The sequence below is a fragment of the Aquarana catesbeiana genome, linkage group LG01 (assembly GCF_042186555.1).
Source record: "Aquarana catesbeiana isolate 2022-GZ linkage group LG01, ASM4218655v1, whole genome shotgun sequence".
Classification (NCBI taxonomy): domain Eukaryota; kingdom Metazoa; phylum Chordata; class Amphibia; order Anura; family Ranidae; genus Aquarana; species Aquarana catesbeiana.
Window position 1 is genome coordinate 510,703,444 of NC_133324.1, and position 15,731 is coordinate 510,719,174.

Here is a 15,731-nt window from a genome sequence, read left to right on the forward strand (position 1 = left end):
TTTTCTGTAATTTTGAAAGTGTAAATGATGGAAATAAAATCTAACTTTTTTTGACATATTATAAGAATGTCTAATCTGTAATTTGATGCCATTTGGAGATTTTTCCATCTTTCCTTGGCTTCGTTATGCACATTAATACACATTTTTACCTGGGGTGGCCAAACTTTCGATCCCCACTGTAGATGTGAACGTGTCCCATAGGAAACCATGTAAATGAACTGTAGTGCGTTTCTGCAAAAAGCACTACAGATGTGAACCAGGTCTAAGACGTTTAGAAACATAATGGGGTTAAAAAAAACTAAAATGAGCCCTTTATAGTACAAAAAACAAAACAAAACACAGATCACTACTGTAAGGGGTTCATTTTTGTTTACTGTAGAACTGTGAAAGTAATATTTACAGTAGCGATTTGCTCTTTTTGTACTATAAAGTGCTCGTTTTAGTTTTTTTAACCCCATTATTTTACTGGCCGATTAATCGATTATAGAAATAGTAATCGATTAATTACATAATCGATTAGTTGTCGATTAATTGATTAGTTGTTTCAGCCCTAACAGCGACATTAATGAAGAGCCACTTTTGTGCACTTCAAATAAAGTTTGTATGAAAGAAAAAGGAAGCTGTGTGACGTGCGTCAGCTCACTGCAGCTGGAATGAACAGTGGTCACACAGTATTCCCACTGCGGTTTTCTTTTCCAATAATTATTCTTTTAAAAAAAAAAAAAAAAGGGTACAACAGTACAAAAATGCACAATTATAATAGGGAATATGGCAAATAAATTGCTTAGGACTCAAGCAAATGTACTTCAAAGGATATGGCTATCGTGTACAAACGTTTTCAAATACAGTTTCCCATCCTCAATTATCAAATATTGTTCGGTAACAATTTGGTGACCCCCTGGGACAAAATTCTCCCACCAGTATCTCCATAGTTCATTTAAACCACCTTATGACCTTATATTCAAGATCAAAGAGAAGCCTCACTGCAGTTTTGCTGTGCAGTAGCTGTCCATTTAATTATTATTATACAGGATTTATATAGCGCCAACAGTTTACGCAGCGATTTACAACATTAGGGAGGACAGTACAAGTACAATACAATACAAGAGGAATCAGAGGGCCCTGCTCCTTAGAGCTTACAATCTAGGAGGGAGGGTCAAGTTATACAAAAGGGGTAATAGCTGTGGGGGATGAGCTAATGGAGAAAATAGTGCAGTTGTTAGATGGAGGCAGGATAGGCTTCTCTGAAGAGGAAAGTTTTCAGGGATTGCCTAAATGTGGATACATTTGGAGACAGTCTGACAGATTGGGGTAGGGAATTCCAGAGGATGGGCGAGGCTCGGGAGAAGTCCTGGAGGCGGATATGGGAGGAGTTGATGAGGGAGCTAGAGAGCAGGAGGTCTTGGGAGGAACGGAGAGGGCGATTAGGTTGGTATTTTGAGACAAGGCTAGTGATGTAGCTGTGGGCAGAGTTGTGGATGGCTTTATAACTTATTGTTGGTATTTTAATTTAATTCGTTGGGCGAGTGGCAGCCATTGGAGGGATTGGCAGAGGGGGGTAGCAGACACTGAGCGGTTTGTAAGGTGGATGAGTCTGGCAGCAGCATTCATGATGGACTGAAGGGGGGATAGTCTATTTAAAGGTAAGCCAATGAGGAGGGAGTTGCAGTAGTCAAGGCGAGAGATAACCAGGGAGTGAATCAGGAGCTTTGTGGTTTCATTTGTTAGAAAGGGACGTAGTTTAGAGATGTATTTAATGTGGCCCAATCACAAAGTGAATCTACATGCTATCTAAAACTAAAGGAAAAATTATAATTTAAATGCACTTTAATCAACTCTCCTCAAAGGCATTAAATGTAATATGATCCTGACTGTATACTTCTACTGAACAAGATTTGAACAATTCAAACAAATGACTCATGTTTTCCTTTATTGATGTAAGTTTTACAAAACCAAATAAAATTCAACTCCAAAAAGTATACATATTGTTTAAAAATACAGCTGAACGTAAATATCAAAAGGAGGTATGTCAAACAAAAGATTTATTGATCTAATAACACACCATACTGTCTGCACATTAGCTGTTGAAAGAATTCAATGTGACCTCAGAAGATCATTGCAAGTGATACCAAACTCTTCCACAACCGATCCTCATTACAACAAAAGGAGCAAAGCTGAACAGTATGGAACCGGAGCTTACCTGATAGGGAGGTGTGCCTTAATATCACCCTTCCAAAATACTTTAAACTTAATTATAAAAAAGGAAAAGCAGTGCCTACCTTCCAAACACACCTGATTTGCAACATAGCCTTTTCCTCAAGGCTATAGTTGTACTTTAGATATGAAGATGCGTTTAATACATTTTTATGACAGTGCAGGCAATTGTGGATATGTTTACGCTAAATTCAGTCAAAACTTACTATTACTGACCTTAATAGTTTAAGATTATGACAGCCCTTGCTGCATAACACTACTTAGTGGCAATATGATTCTCCCAGTGAGTTTGACCAGTTAAAGCAGATCAAATTTTTGTGCAATCTAAAGATGTTTGTATGCTAGCAGTGTTAAATGTGAGTAAAGAAACTTTATAAATAAATTAAACAGCATTACAAGTTGCTTAAACCAAGCCATTTCCAGCACATAGTTTAATGAATACTTAAAATTATAAAGCCTGCAGATTTTCTGGTATTGTTGGTTATGTCTTCCTGAGTTGATACAATTGAGCATCTATAACCCAAAAGCCGATAATGACAGAAGGAATGGTAAAAGCTTTCTTCTGCTAGAAAAAATAAGTCCAAGGCAACTTTAAAGTAGAAGGTAAGAAATAAATGTTTAAGAAGAATAAGAACCAGTGCAAAAAAATGATTGCCTTGACAAAAAGCTATGAAGAGGTAACTCAGCCATGTTTAATTCTTCCAAAGGATGGTCTTGCTTTTTTGCATCAGGTAATGAAGGTAGTTCTGACTGGTGTGGGTCAAGGCTGATTGATTCATTGTGCAGGTCAAGAGATTGCTGATCCTCCTGGTTAGAACAAGGGGACGTGTGAAGTCTGCAAGAGTATTGATCTTTATCGCAGGTGCAGGTACTGTCCTGAGAGGAGCTCTTCTTGGGTCCAGCTGCATCTATAAAACATGCCAGAAACACAGTTAACAGGCACACATTAAGACACAAAAGTGGTATCTGCATTTTTAGAATCAGATTATACAGGATTTATATGACACTAACAGTCTGTACTGCGCTTTACATATCCAGTGAAATAACAGATTCTAGAATGAGTACACTAAGCAGATAAAGAATAGTTTTCAAAAATGTGAAAGTAGGGAATGATCAAGACGCAACATAAAATTAAAGAAAAATCATAACAAAGTGAACAGAATTATCCATTTACCCAACAGACTTTCCTAAAGGATTATTTTTTCTCTCATTTATTTCTCTGGTGATAACTCAGAATGTTGGGATGTCACCCTTGTGTTCTGTTTTGGTGACCATGAATTCCCCCAGTGGGGACACAGCAATAAAATCTTGACAGCAAGTCTAATTCTTCCCTTTTCTATCCGAAAGAAGGATGTTTTCCTTTCCTGTAAATTCCACATCCTGGAGTACACAGTACAGGACAAAGGCCGAGTATTCAAAGACCCTGGGTTATAGACCTAAAGTGGAACTTTAGTCAGAAAATGAAGTCCTGATAGATCACTTCAGGCTGGCCACTTTTGCAGGTATAGTGATCTAAAACATTAAAAATAAGTGACTATGCTGCCTAAAATTCAGTAATACACTGTCTCACCCTGCTCTGCACATGCTCAGTTACTCTCTTTTTTTCAGCACTGAGTCTTAAATAAGAGCCACTAGAGGCTGATCTGCTGACAGCCTAAAGATTTACTGCTGCTATGGGGCTTTGGACTTCAGCAATATGGCTGCTTCCGGCAAGAAGAAACCGGAGCAATGCTGCAGGCAATTTATAGCACACAATAATTTTAGTAGCACAATTATTAATGTGGAATATATGTTCCTTGCTACAGAAGATTACTTTTCAATCAAGTTGTTAAGGGTAAAGCTCCACTGTAAGGTGATTAGACACTGAAAAGGTTTTGAGGACATGCCCACTGGGCACCTCCCCTAGAAACCCATACCCCACTCTGAGTCCTCAGTTTTGTAGCAAGCAATGTAGAGTAACCAGGGAATGGCAGGGAGAGGGCCTATGTCCCTGTACTGTACTCAAAGATATGGAATTTACAGGTAAGACACAATTCCTCTTATCTTAATCATACCATACAGGACTCAGGTTGAGTATTCACAGACACTGGGACATACCCACGCAATAAATGAGAAGGGTGGACAACAACTAGGCAAACAGAATTGTGCCAACAGGCCCAACAAGAAGGGTTAACAGATACAACTTCAGAGAGCAGCTGCAGGAAAATTGCGGATGAAAGCTGCATCTGTAGAAGACAGGACATTGACCTGGTAGAACTTTAAAAATGTATGAACAGAGGACTAGGTTATGGGCCTTACAAAGCTGGGCTGAGGAGTCCTGGTGCCAGAATGCCCAGGAAACTCTTATTGATCTGGTGGGGTTGGCGTGTACAGTTGTGCTCAAAAGTTTGCATACACTGACAGAAATCAAGAAATTTTGGCATTGATATTGAAAATATGAACGATCATACCAAAAAACTATTTTCTTTAATGATAGTGATCATATGAAGCCTTTCTTGTCACACAGTTGTTTGACTCCTTTTTAAATCACGATAACAGAAATCACCCAAATGGCCCTGATCAAAAGTTTATATACCCTGGAATGTTTGGTCTTGATAAAAACACAAGGTGAAACACACAGGTTAAAATGGCAATTAAGGTTCATTTCCCACATCTGTGGCTTTTTAAACGGCAATTCGTGTCTGTGTATAAATAGTCAAAGAGTTTGTAATCTCTCACATGAATTCACGAAGCAGACCAGATACTGAGCCATGGGGAGCAGAAAAGAACTGTCAATGGAACTTTATAAAGATAGAAAAGGATATAAAAATATATCCAAAGCCTTGAATATGCCAGTCAGTACTGTTCAATCACTTATTTGGGGATCTCTTGATACCAAGCTAAGATCATATAGACCAAGTAAGATTGAAGCCACAATACATAGACAACCCCACAGGTAACCTTAGGAGAAATACAGGCTGCTATTAAGAAATGGAAAATTCAGGGTCAGGTAGAACAAGAAAAATTGCAGCCACAGAAGAATAGTTTGGGATACAAAGAAAAACCCACAGGTAACCTGTAATACAGGCTGCTCTGGTGGTGTGGTTGTTTATAAAGAGCACAATACGACTGCATGGTTGCATTGCCAGAAAGAAGCCTTTACTGCGCCAATGCCACAAAAAAGCCCGGTGAGGCATGTCAAGGTGTTGTCGGGCATAATGTAACTGGGTTTTTTAGTGGCACTAGTGCAGTAAAGGCATCTTTCTGGCAACTGGACCATGCAGCTAATTTTGATTCAAGTATCATTGTATTGTGCTCTTTCAAAACAACCACACCGTCTTTTTTCCAGAGCAGCCTGTATTTCTCCTAAGGTTACCTGTTGGGATGTCTATGTATTGTGGCAGAAATCTTACTTGGTCTATATGATCTTAACTTGGTATCAAGAGATCCCCAAATTTTCCACTTCTTAATAAGTGATTAAACAGTAGAGACGCATATTCAAGGCTTTGGATATCTGTTTAAATTCTTTTCCATCTTTATAAAGTTTAATTACCTTGTTATGCAGGTCTTTTGACAGTTTTTTCTGCTCACCATGGCTCATTGCATCCACATGAGAGCTAGCAAGTTAATTGACTATTTATACACAGACACTAATTGCAATTTAAAAAGCCATAGATGTGGGCAATAAACCTTTAATTGCAATTTTAACCTGTGTGTGTCACCTTGTGTGTCTGTAAACTTTTGATCAGGGCCAGTTGGGCGATTTCTGTTATCATTAGGATTTAAAAAAGGAGCCAAGCAACTATGTGATAATAAATGATCTTCTTTCTTGCTTCATATGATCACTATCCTTAAATAAAAGACAGTTTTCTGGTACGATCAGTAATATATTCAATATCAATGCCAAAATGTCACAATTTCTGCCAGGGTATGCAAACTTTTGAGCACAAATGTAAAAGTGTAGGACGACGACTGTTGGCAACATGCCCAACCCCAAGCCCACCATTTTTTTTTTAAAACATAGGTTCCATAAAAAATACACTTTATCTGAAATCACTCAACCTAAAAAAATCCCCATGCAGGCATATCTTTGAATCAGTCACTAATTAAATGACCCGGCAATACTTTCGCTCCCTAGACCTCTTACCCTATTATAATCACTGTGCTCTTGGATGGCCCCTCAGACACTTAATCTCGGATTTATCTATTCAGGCAACGGAGAGCAATTTCCTTTGGATGCTTTGCAGCAATGCATGCCTATAATCTCAACTCTATAACATACGTCTCACTTCTGGGGAAAATGGGAAAATATAAATCCTATTGAACACAACATCTCATTGATCACCACCACCAAAGAAACAGGTATAAGATACAGTACAGAGGGTACAGAGTACCCTCCTTGCTATACAAAATGCCCCCGTCATTACCTGATCGATGCTGATGTTGTAAAAATGACAAAGACACTCTCTTACATATATCGTCATCCTGCCCCTTAATCATAGAGTATTGGTCATGGCTTCATAATTTCATCTCAGTGGTATCAGGCAAAACAACAGACTTCACCCCTGCTCAATTATTACACCACTTATCCCAAATCTTCGAGAATGGTTTTAGAATTTAAAAAACATTGCAGAAATGGAAGAACTTACACATATTGCAGGACAGTCTGCACAAATATACCCGCATTTGGGCATGCTGGATGCACTACAAAACTAATGTAGAGCACAAACAGATCATGAACTGTTGCCAAACACAATCTGATTAAATGACCCCATATCCATCAATGATCTGTCCCAGGTAAGTAGGGGGATGGGATGGAGACTCACTGTTCTGTGAGAACCCTACCACATAGACCCTCTACCTTACTATATGTGACTAGCTCTACTTACGCTACACTTACCCCATGCCCCTGGTTTCTTTAGTCTCACATTCCCTTTCCCCATACAATCCTGATGCCTAAGAGTCCTACCTGTTTTCTATGTGAAGTTTTTCTTACATCTAGCTAAAAGGGCACACCCCTACCCTCATGTACTAAAATAATAAGACACACCCTCTTAGCTTGCAGGGATTGGAACAGACTGCCAATATAGGTGATAAAGGCCCCAACACTCAACGCTGAATAATGTGTATGTGAGGGCATATATAATCTTGAATGGTCAGTCATATCTTGAATGTATAATCACTTTATGCATATGACATGTACCCATTGATTTTGTCCATGCTACCTGACAGAAAAAAAAAAAAAAAATATGGAAAAAGTGAAGGAGAAGATTTGTCCTTGAGAGTGTAAGCTCTATCGATCAGATGTCTTATCCATTGTGTGAGGATAGACATGGAACCTGGATATCCTCTGCCAGATCACAAAAACAAGATAAAATTGTGAATCTGCTTTCCAGCTGTTACTTTGAAGGAGATTTTTATGGCTCCGACTACATCTAGGCAATGGAGAGCAATTTCCTTTGGGTGCTTTGCAGTAGGGAATAAGGGTGGTAGTATTATGTCTTCACTGTGCGGAAGAATGATACAATCTTGGAAAGGGATGGCCTTGGGCATAAGACTACCTTGTCACTGAAGAATGAACAGCTCCTTACAAGAGAGCCACCAACTCAGACATGTCTGACAGACATGATCACAACCAAAAAGGCTACTCTGGAGTAGAGGCCATCTGAGGAGATATCCCTAAGGGATTCAAAGGGTTGTTTTCTGCAGGGCAGAGAGAACCAAGTTGATATCCCAAGGAAGCACAGGATGCTGTTGCAAGGACGGATTGAGGTGAGGTACACCTTGAATAAAAGTTTTGACATGGGAGAGCGAAGCCAGAGGTCTGTGGGAGCCACAGAGTAACCCTGGGATAGAGGCACCGAACAAAGAACAATTTACAGGCACGATAGTAGATCTTTCAGGAAGATCCTTTTTATGATTTTAGCAAAGTGTGAATGGTAGACTCAGAGACCCCTCTGTCTTTTAAGACTTAGGCTTCAACAGCCATGCTGGTAAAGTCGGAGACTGAGAAGCAGGATGGAACAGATGGCTGAGACAGCAGGTCTAGCCTGTTGGGAAAAGGTCAGGGGTCATCTCCTAGAACTCTGAGTATTTCTGTGTATCAGGTCCTGTGCCAGTTTGGTGCAATCAGAATCACGGTCTTCTCAGATGTCAGCACTAGGAAATCCTTGGTCCTGGCCACAAACAGAAGTAGTTTGTTGTTGAATCCAGATGCCCTGATCCCTTATTTCTGACTTATCAAGTTGAAATTATCTGGGTGAAGGACGCAATCCCTTTGATCCAGGCAGTGGCAGCTAAGGTAATCTCTTTTCCAGTTGTCCACTCCTCAGATGTGGACTACAGAGATTGCTGGACAGTGAGTCGCAGTCCATGAGATTATCTGGCTGGCTTCCTTCAAGGCTGCATGACTCCTGGTGCCCCCTTGATGTCTGATGTAGGCCACAGCTGTGGCAATAGCTGTTCCGTGATTAGGTGTCAGGCACTGGATCACCTGTTTGTGGAACGGTGGTTCCCAGAGTAGAAGGGTGTAGTTCCAGTGGCCACCAGCAGGTGTCTCCTAAGTAATCAATCTCACCTGTTCTGGATCCCTGATCTGGGCTCCCTCCTTATCCATTTCCTTGCAGCTCCTGTCTTACCCAGTTTATCTATGTTCCCCATTTTGTATATATTGTATTATATTTAGGTTGCTTGTGAGATTTTTTTGTCACTTGGTCTTTAGTTAATTTACAACTTCACCTTTGCTACGTTTTCCATTTGCTGGCGTTAGGATGGGTTTGAGTTAATTATTAATAAATCTTTACTTTAATCATACACCATCTGATTTCAGTTTCCCAAGTACAGCTACATTGAACTGGTCACCCTTGCTGTTGCTGGATACCTGCACTTGGTATCCCTTATATTGGGTGTCCTTGTAAAAGAGAGGTCGAGTGTTGCACAGCCTCGCTTTTTGCTCTGAGTTCCAGGATGTTGATGGGCAGCTGGTCTTCCACCGATCACCATGTTCCCTGGACCGTGAAGGAACTGGAACACTCCTCAGCCTGAAAAACTGGCATGTGGTATTACTTTCCAGTGATAAGGAAGGAAGGAAGAAAGGACCTCCCTAATAAGGCAGGACTGAAGATCTACAAAGTTAGGGGGTTTCTTCATTGACTAGACAGGAGCATGGGCAGGTCTAGAGAAGGAGCATACCTGTTCCAGGTAGACAAGATGTTGTGTTGGAGAGGTTTCAAGTGAAATTGGGTGAATGGTACAGCCTCAAAGGTACATACGATGTTGTGTTGGAGAGGTCTCAAATGAAATTGGGCAAATGGTACAGCTTTGAAGGCGGCTACCAGGTGAATCTAAAAAATTTGTAACAGTGTTGAATTGTAACTCTGTTAACTTGCTGCACATTTTCACTGGCAAATTGTACACTTGCAGAGCACTTGAAGCACAAATTCTAGTGGACACTTTCCCAATGTGAAGCAAATTTGTGTGGCAGGTCTCTAGCAAGAGCCAGGTTGCAGTGGTGGGTCTACAGCAAGAGCTCTGCAAGTCTACAGCATGAAAATTCAGCCACAGTGACCCCTGAGGTGGGATAACTATTGCACAACAACTGAATCAGAACTTGCAGAAGACTTGCAGAATGTTTGCAAAGAAAGTTGATCTGGAGTCATGCAATTCGGACTTGCTGCAATTGTGCAACCAACTTGTGAAGCCTGGCAAGTCTAGCAATAGCTTGGCAAGTCATTTTCAAACTTGCAGCATAATTGCTTGCTATCTGGGTTAACTCACAGACAGAATGTTCTTTTCTGGTAGGAAAACCTTTGCTTGGAAGGTGACCAGGACCAGATCCAAGTACTCCAAGTGAAGAAAAGGCTGGCAAGCACATTTTTGGAAATTGATCATCCAGCCAAAAGCCTGGCAATTCTGAATTGTCCTGTGGAAATTTTCAGACAGCTGAAAGGGAAATGAGCCCTTCATAAGGTCAGCCACTTAACTTGTGATCTGGATGCCCTGAGTTCTGAGAAGAGCAAGAGGAGGTGCTAGAACCTTTGTGAATACTCTGGAGCAGAAGGCAGGTAAAAAAGCAATGTGACAAACTGGAAATGACTGACTGCCATTGGAAAGTGCAGAAAGCACTGATGAGGTGGACAAATGTCAATACGCAGGTAGACATCTTAAATGCCTATGGATGCACTGTATTCTCCTGGTCTCAGAGAGGCAGTAACTAACCTTTGTGGATTCTAAGCAAAATTTTGGAATTTGAGGGCATCTGTTGGGGGGTTTTAGGTCCAGAATAGGACAAAGAATCCTCTTGGGCTTTGGCACGGGGAACAAGTTTGAATAAAAGCCTTTAAATTCGTCTTGTGGGGATACTGGTGCAACTATGCCCTGGGAGAAGAGATGGTTTGGGGCATTCTGCAAATCTGACTGTCATTGGACAGCTTTGGTTTGAGGAAAAAAGTGGTAAGGGGATACAGTTTTGAACTCTGTTTTGTACCCCTTTAAAACCATGTTTGAATCCATAGGTCTGGGACATCTGTGAGAGAGGCAAACTAACAGACATCTACCAGTTCATAGTTGTGAGGGTGCCCCTTCATTGGGAAGAGGGCTTTGTGGAAGACTTAGTGGACTTTGTGACCCAAGTCCTGAGCCAAAAGAAAGGGTTGAACTTAGACTTTGCAGTTAAAGCAATCAGGTGTTCTATGTTATGAAGAGGTAGAGGCTACTGAGAAGGGGAGTTTCGGGATCTGTCGCTTTGTAAGCAGAACTTTCTCCTGTGACATCTTTTCTAAATTTGCCAGGTGCCTTGCCTCCCCAAAAAGATGTCCTTCAAAGGGCATACATGTGAGGAGTCTTTTTACAGGCAACTTTCGCTGTCCAGGATTTGAGTCACAAGATTCTGTGCATTTGAATGGAGACAAGAGCCATTCTAGAAATTTGTGGTGTTACTTGTTCTAGGGCAGTGATGGCAAACCTTGGCACCCCAGATGTTTTGGAACTACATTTCTCATGATGCTCAACTATACTGCAGAGTGCATGAGCATCGTGGGAAATGTAGTTCCAAAACATCTGGGGTGCCAAGGTTCGCCAACACTGTTCTAGGGCATCCAAACAAAATAGTAAAGCAGAAAGCATTTGCTGTGTTTGTTCAGTTAAGTAACAGGCCTGGAATACAGGATTGTGTTGGTTATCCATTGCCCTAATCCAGTTACAGTGGCAGCAGGTGAGCTCAGAGCAGTTACCCCAGCTATGGCAGGCATCACGGGCGGCTTACCCTTCCCTCCTCCACGGGCATCACGTGCGACTTTCTCCTCTGCGGGCATCATGGACAGCTTGCCCTTTCCCTGCTTGGCGGCTTCCATCTCCTCCCTCCTCAACGGCCAATCGGAACACTTCTTTTGGCCAATCGGGTAACGGGTCTCAGACTCACTTCCTGATTGGCGGGGAGGAGATTCAGTGTGAAAATGGTGAATATTCATTTGCTATTGTCACACAACTGGGTGGGCTTTGTTCGCAGTGCTCTGCGTCCCGAGCCCACCATATTTTGAAGCCTATTAGAGCTTCTGTCTCTACATTCAGGTGCTTAAAAAAAAAAAAAAAAAAAAAAACCCACCTCCGCCATTGGAATTCATGCATTCGACGTCCTTCAAGGGGCTGGATGCATGGATGGGGGGGGGGGGGGGGGGTGCCTAAATGGACGGGCTGCCGCTGTCCAGTTAGCTGCAGTTTGACAAACAGAAGCTGCACCTTCTAGGGTAACGACAGTCTTTAAGAGTATCTCAAATTACCTATCTGTAGAATCTTTGAATGAAGGAACATCTTCAATTGGTAAAGTGAGAAGTTTGTTTAAGACTACGATGGTAGGGTCAACTTCTGAAACAGACCATTACTTAGCAAACTCTTTTTCCACTGGCTAGAGTTCGGTAATAATTTTGGGAGGGAAGAAAATCTTTTCTGGAGTGACCCAATCATCACAGATTGCCAATTCTATTTGTTCATGAACAAGGAACCCCAAAGGGGTATGGTGAGACGGAGTAGAATCAAGTGCGACAATGCTGAGGCCTTTGTCCACAGCAGAATTGAGCATTTCCACATTAGCAAGCATTCTGCATGAAGCTACAACTTCACGTGTATAGGAGTCTAGTATTGAGAAATCTTCCGCAGCCTCCTCCAACACTGCCTCTGGGTCCTCCTAATTTATTTTTCTTGTATTTGCCTCTTCTAGGCCAGGCATATCAGGATCCATCTCAGGTAGAGACAGGGGAGCTGGGAAATAGGCTTGGCTTTGGATACAGAGACCGATGTTATTATCTGGTCCTCCTCCGATGCAAGGGAAGCATCGTCACTCTAAGACTGAATGTTCTGCAGGCCTTTGGCAAGGCGAATGTTCACCTGAGGTTTATTACATAGTTACATAGTAGGTGAGGCCGAAAAAAGACAAGTCCATCAAGTCCAATCTATCTGTGTGATTATATGTCAGTATTACATTGTATATCCCTGTACGTTGTGGTCATTCAGGTGCTTATCTAATAGTTTTTTAAACTATTGATGCCCCCTGCTGAAACCACCGCCTGTGGAAAGGAATTCCACACCCTTGCCGTTCTTACAGTAAAGAACCATCTATGCAGTTTAAGGTTAAGCCTCTTTTCTTCTAATTTTGGTGAATGGCCACGTGTCTTATTAAACTCCCTTCCGCAAAAAAGTTTTATCCCTATTGCTGGGTCACCAGTATGGCATTTGTAAATTGAAGTCATATCCCCTCTCAAGTGTCTCTTCTCCAGAGAGAATAAGTTCAGTGCTCCCAACCTTTCTTCATAACTAATATCTTCCTGACCCTTTATTAGCTTTGTTGCCCTTCTTTGTACTCGCTCTATTTCTAGTAAACATCTTTCCTGGGGACTGGTGCCCAGAACTGGACAGCATACGTCAGGTGAGGCTGGACCAAAATCTTGTAAAGTGGGAGAATTATCGCTTTATCTCTTGAGTTAATCCCCTTTTTAATGCATGCCAATATTCTGTTTGCTTTGCTTGCAGCAGCTTGGCATTGCATGCCATTGCTGAGCCTATCATCTACTAGGACCCCCAGGTCCTTTTCCATCCTAGATTCCTAGTTTATTGTTATTAAAAAAAATGAATTCCCTTTACAATCACTTTCAGGAAACAAGCTGGTAATATTGAAATAAAAATGCTTTAAAAATGAAATAGCAGAAATTTGATAGGTTAATTTAGAAGTAGTCAGTCAATCTAAAATTGACAGGTAAAGTTATCTGTCAAGATAAAAATACAGGCCGTCACTGTTTCCCTATATTTGAATTCGCTAGTTACCTAGCTACTTCTGGCCTAAATATTTCTGAGCTAGAGACCAAAGACAGGCATGCAGAAAGTGATAGATTTTTTTATCATTATACTCAGTCAGTGACTAAGACATGTTGAAGCTAAAACGTCAAAACAGCCAAGCAATTAACATTTGCAGAAACAGAGGCCAGTAATGCCAGCCCATGTATTATTCTCATCACTTATGCGCTTATCAGGCTATGTACATTTGGTTGTGCTTTTTTTTTTAGTGAACTACACCAGTGTCATTGCTGAAGCTTTCGGGAACTGATAGACAAGTCTTTAATAAAACAGTTTAAATATGGAAGGAGGGTTTCCTTTTGGACAGACTCATTCTGTGGAATGGCTTATTGATTACTGGAATTCCTGGAAGCAGGGCAAAGTTCGAGACTTTATCTTGTTACAAACATAATACATTTACTTTCATTTTACATATGCTTAAAAAAAAAATCTGTTGGGAGAATATATGGAGGTTACAACTCTTGCCCTCTCCTTTTGAAAATGCTACTTTCCTGCAAAGCTTGTCCATATTACCCTGCCCTTTCTCCCCACTCCATACATTCATATTAACCCATCACTATGATGGACTGCCTCACTGTGCCAGAGGAAAGAAGAGGTGGGCAAGCTTTAACACTACCAGGAAGTGATAAATCTATGCTCACTCATTCCAGCAAGTGAGGGAGATAGGGGAGTAAAACCTTCTGTTTACACCTATCTTTGTCTTAACCACCTCAGCTCTGGAAGATTTTACCCCTTCATGATTAGGCCACTTTTTGCTATTTAGCACTGTGCTACTTTAACTGGTAATTGCATTAACTGGTCATGCAGAGCTGTACCCAAACAACATTTTTATTATTTTTTCACACAAATAGTGATCTCTTTAGGTGGTACTTGATCACCACTGTTTTTATTTTTTGCTATATAGGCAAAAAGAGAACATTTTGAAACAAAAAAACAAAAACAATATTTTTTACTTTCTGCTATAAAACATATCCAATTTTAAAAAAAAATCATCAAATTACTTCCTAAATTTTGGCCAAAATGTATTCTGCTCCATGTCCTTGATAAAAAATAATCCCAATAAGTGTATGTTGACTGGTTTGTGTAAAAGTTATAGCACTTACAAACTATGGTATATATACTGGAATTTTTTAAATTTTTTTCTTACACTACTAATGGCGGTGATCAGTGACTTATAATGGGACTGTGATAGAACTGTGGGCAATTTTACACTAATTGATGTTAGGGGGGAACCGACTAACTGCCACTGACATCACCAGCGACATTAATACAGTGATCTGTGATATTATACACTAACAGTATGAATGACACTGTCTAGGAAGGGGTTAACATCTAGGCCGATCAAGGGCTTAAATGTGTGTTTTTTTACAAAAAACTCAAAGTTTCTCATCCCTGCAAAGGGATAAAAAGTGGTTACATAGTAAGCGAGGTTTTAGACACACGTCCATCAAGTCCAAACTATGTGTGTGATTATATGTCAGTATTACCTTGTATATCCCTGTATGTTGCGGTCATTCAGGCGCTTATCTAATAGTTTTTTTAAATTATCGATGCTCCCCGCTGAAACCGCTGTCTGTGGAAGAGAATTCCACAACCTAACCGCTCTTACAATAAAGAACCCGCTACGCAGTTTAAGGTTAAACCGATTTCCTTCTAATTTTAGTGAATGGCCGCGTGTTTTACTAACCACTTACGGACCGCCCGCCGTCTTTATACATCGGTATTTTGAAGAGGGATATCGTTGTTATGGCAGCAGCTAGCTCCCATAACCCCGGTATCTTCTTCAGCTGGCAGTCCGCTTTCATCTAAAAGTGGTCTCGGCGGTGGATTCGCCGTGAGATCACTTATTGGCGGTGGGAGAGGAGCCCTCTGCTCCCGCCGTGCTCCGGTGCCCTATTGCCATTTACCGGAGCCGGCAGTAGAGGCCGAGGCGATCGGGTCCTCTTCCATGTGTGGTATGGAGATGAGTGAGGGAAAGATGGCCCCCAACCATCTCGATACCATTGCAGGGCAGAAGCGACGTCAAAACATCACTTCTGCCCACAGCTCTTACAGAGATATATTTTTTTTAACCGCTTGCCGACCAGCACACGCCGATGTACGTTGGCAGAATGGCGCTGGTAGGCAAAAGGGCGTACAGGTACGGCGCTTTCAAGTAGCGGTTTCGAAGGCACACGCCCGCAGCGGTCTCCGTG

General features: G+C 41.2%; 1 protein-coding gene across 4 annotated transcripts in view; it reads right to left on the bottom strand.

The window, feature by feature from the left end:
* Window positions 1–1,913: 1,913 nt before the first annotated feature.
* Window positions 1,914–15,731, bottom strand: part of MIER2 (MIER family member 2) — a 118,423-nt gene continuing 104,605 nt past the window's right edge. For all 4 annotated transcript variants that reach the window (XM_073593995.1, XM_073593986.1, XM_073594004.1 and 1 more), the window contains exon 12: window positions 1,914–3,122. In XM_073593995.1, coding sequence (XP_073450096.1) covers window positions 2,833–3,122 — 290 coding nt within the window. In that variant the 3' untranslated portion in view covers window positions 1,914–2,832. The remainder of the gene's footprint in view (window positions 3,123–15,731) is intronic.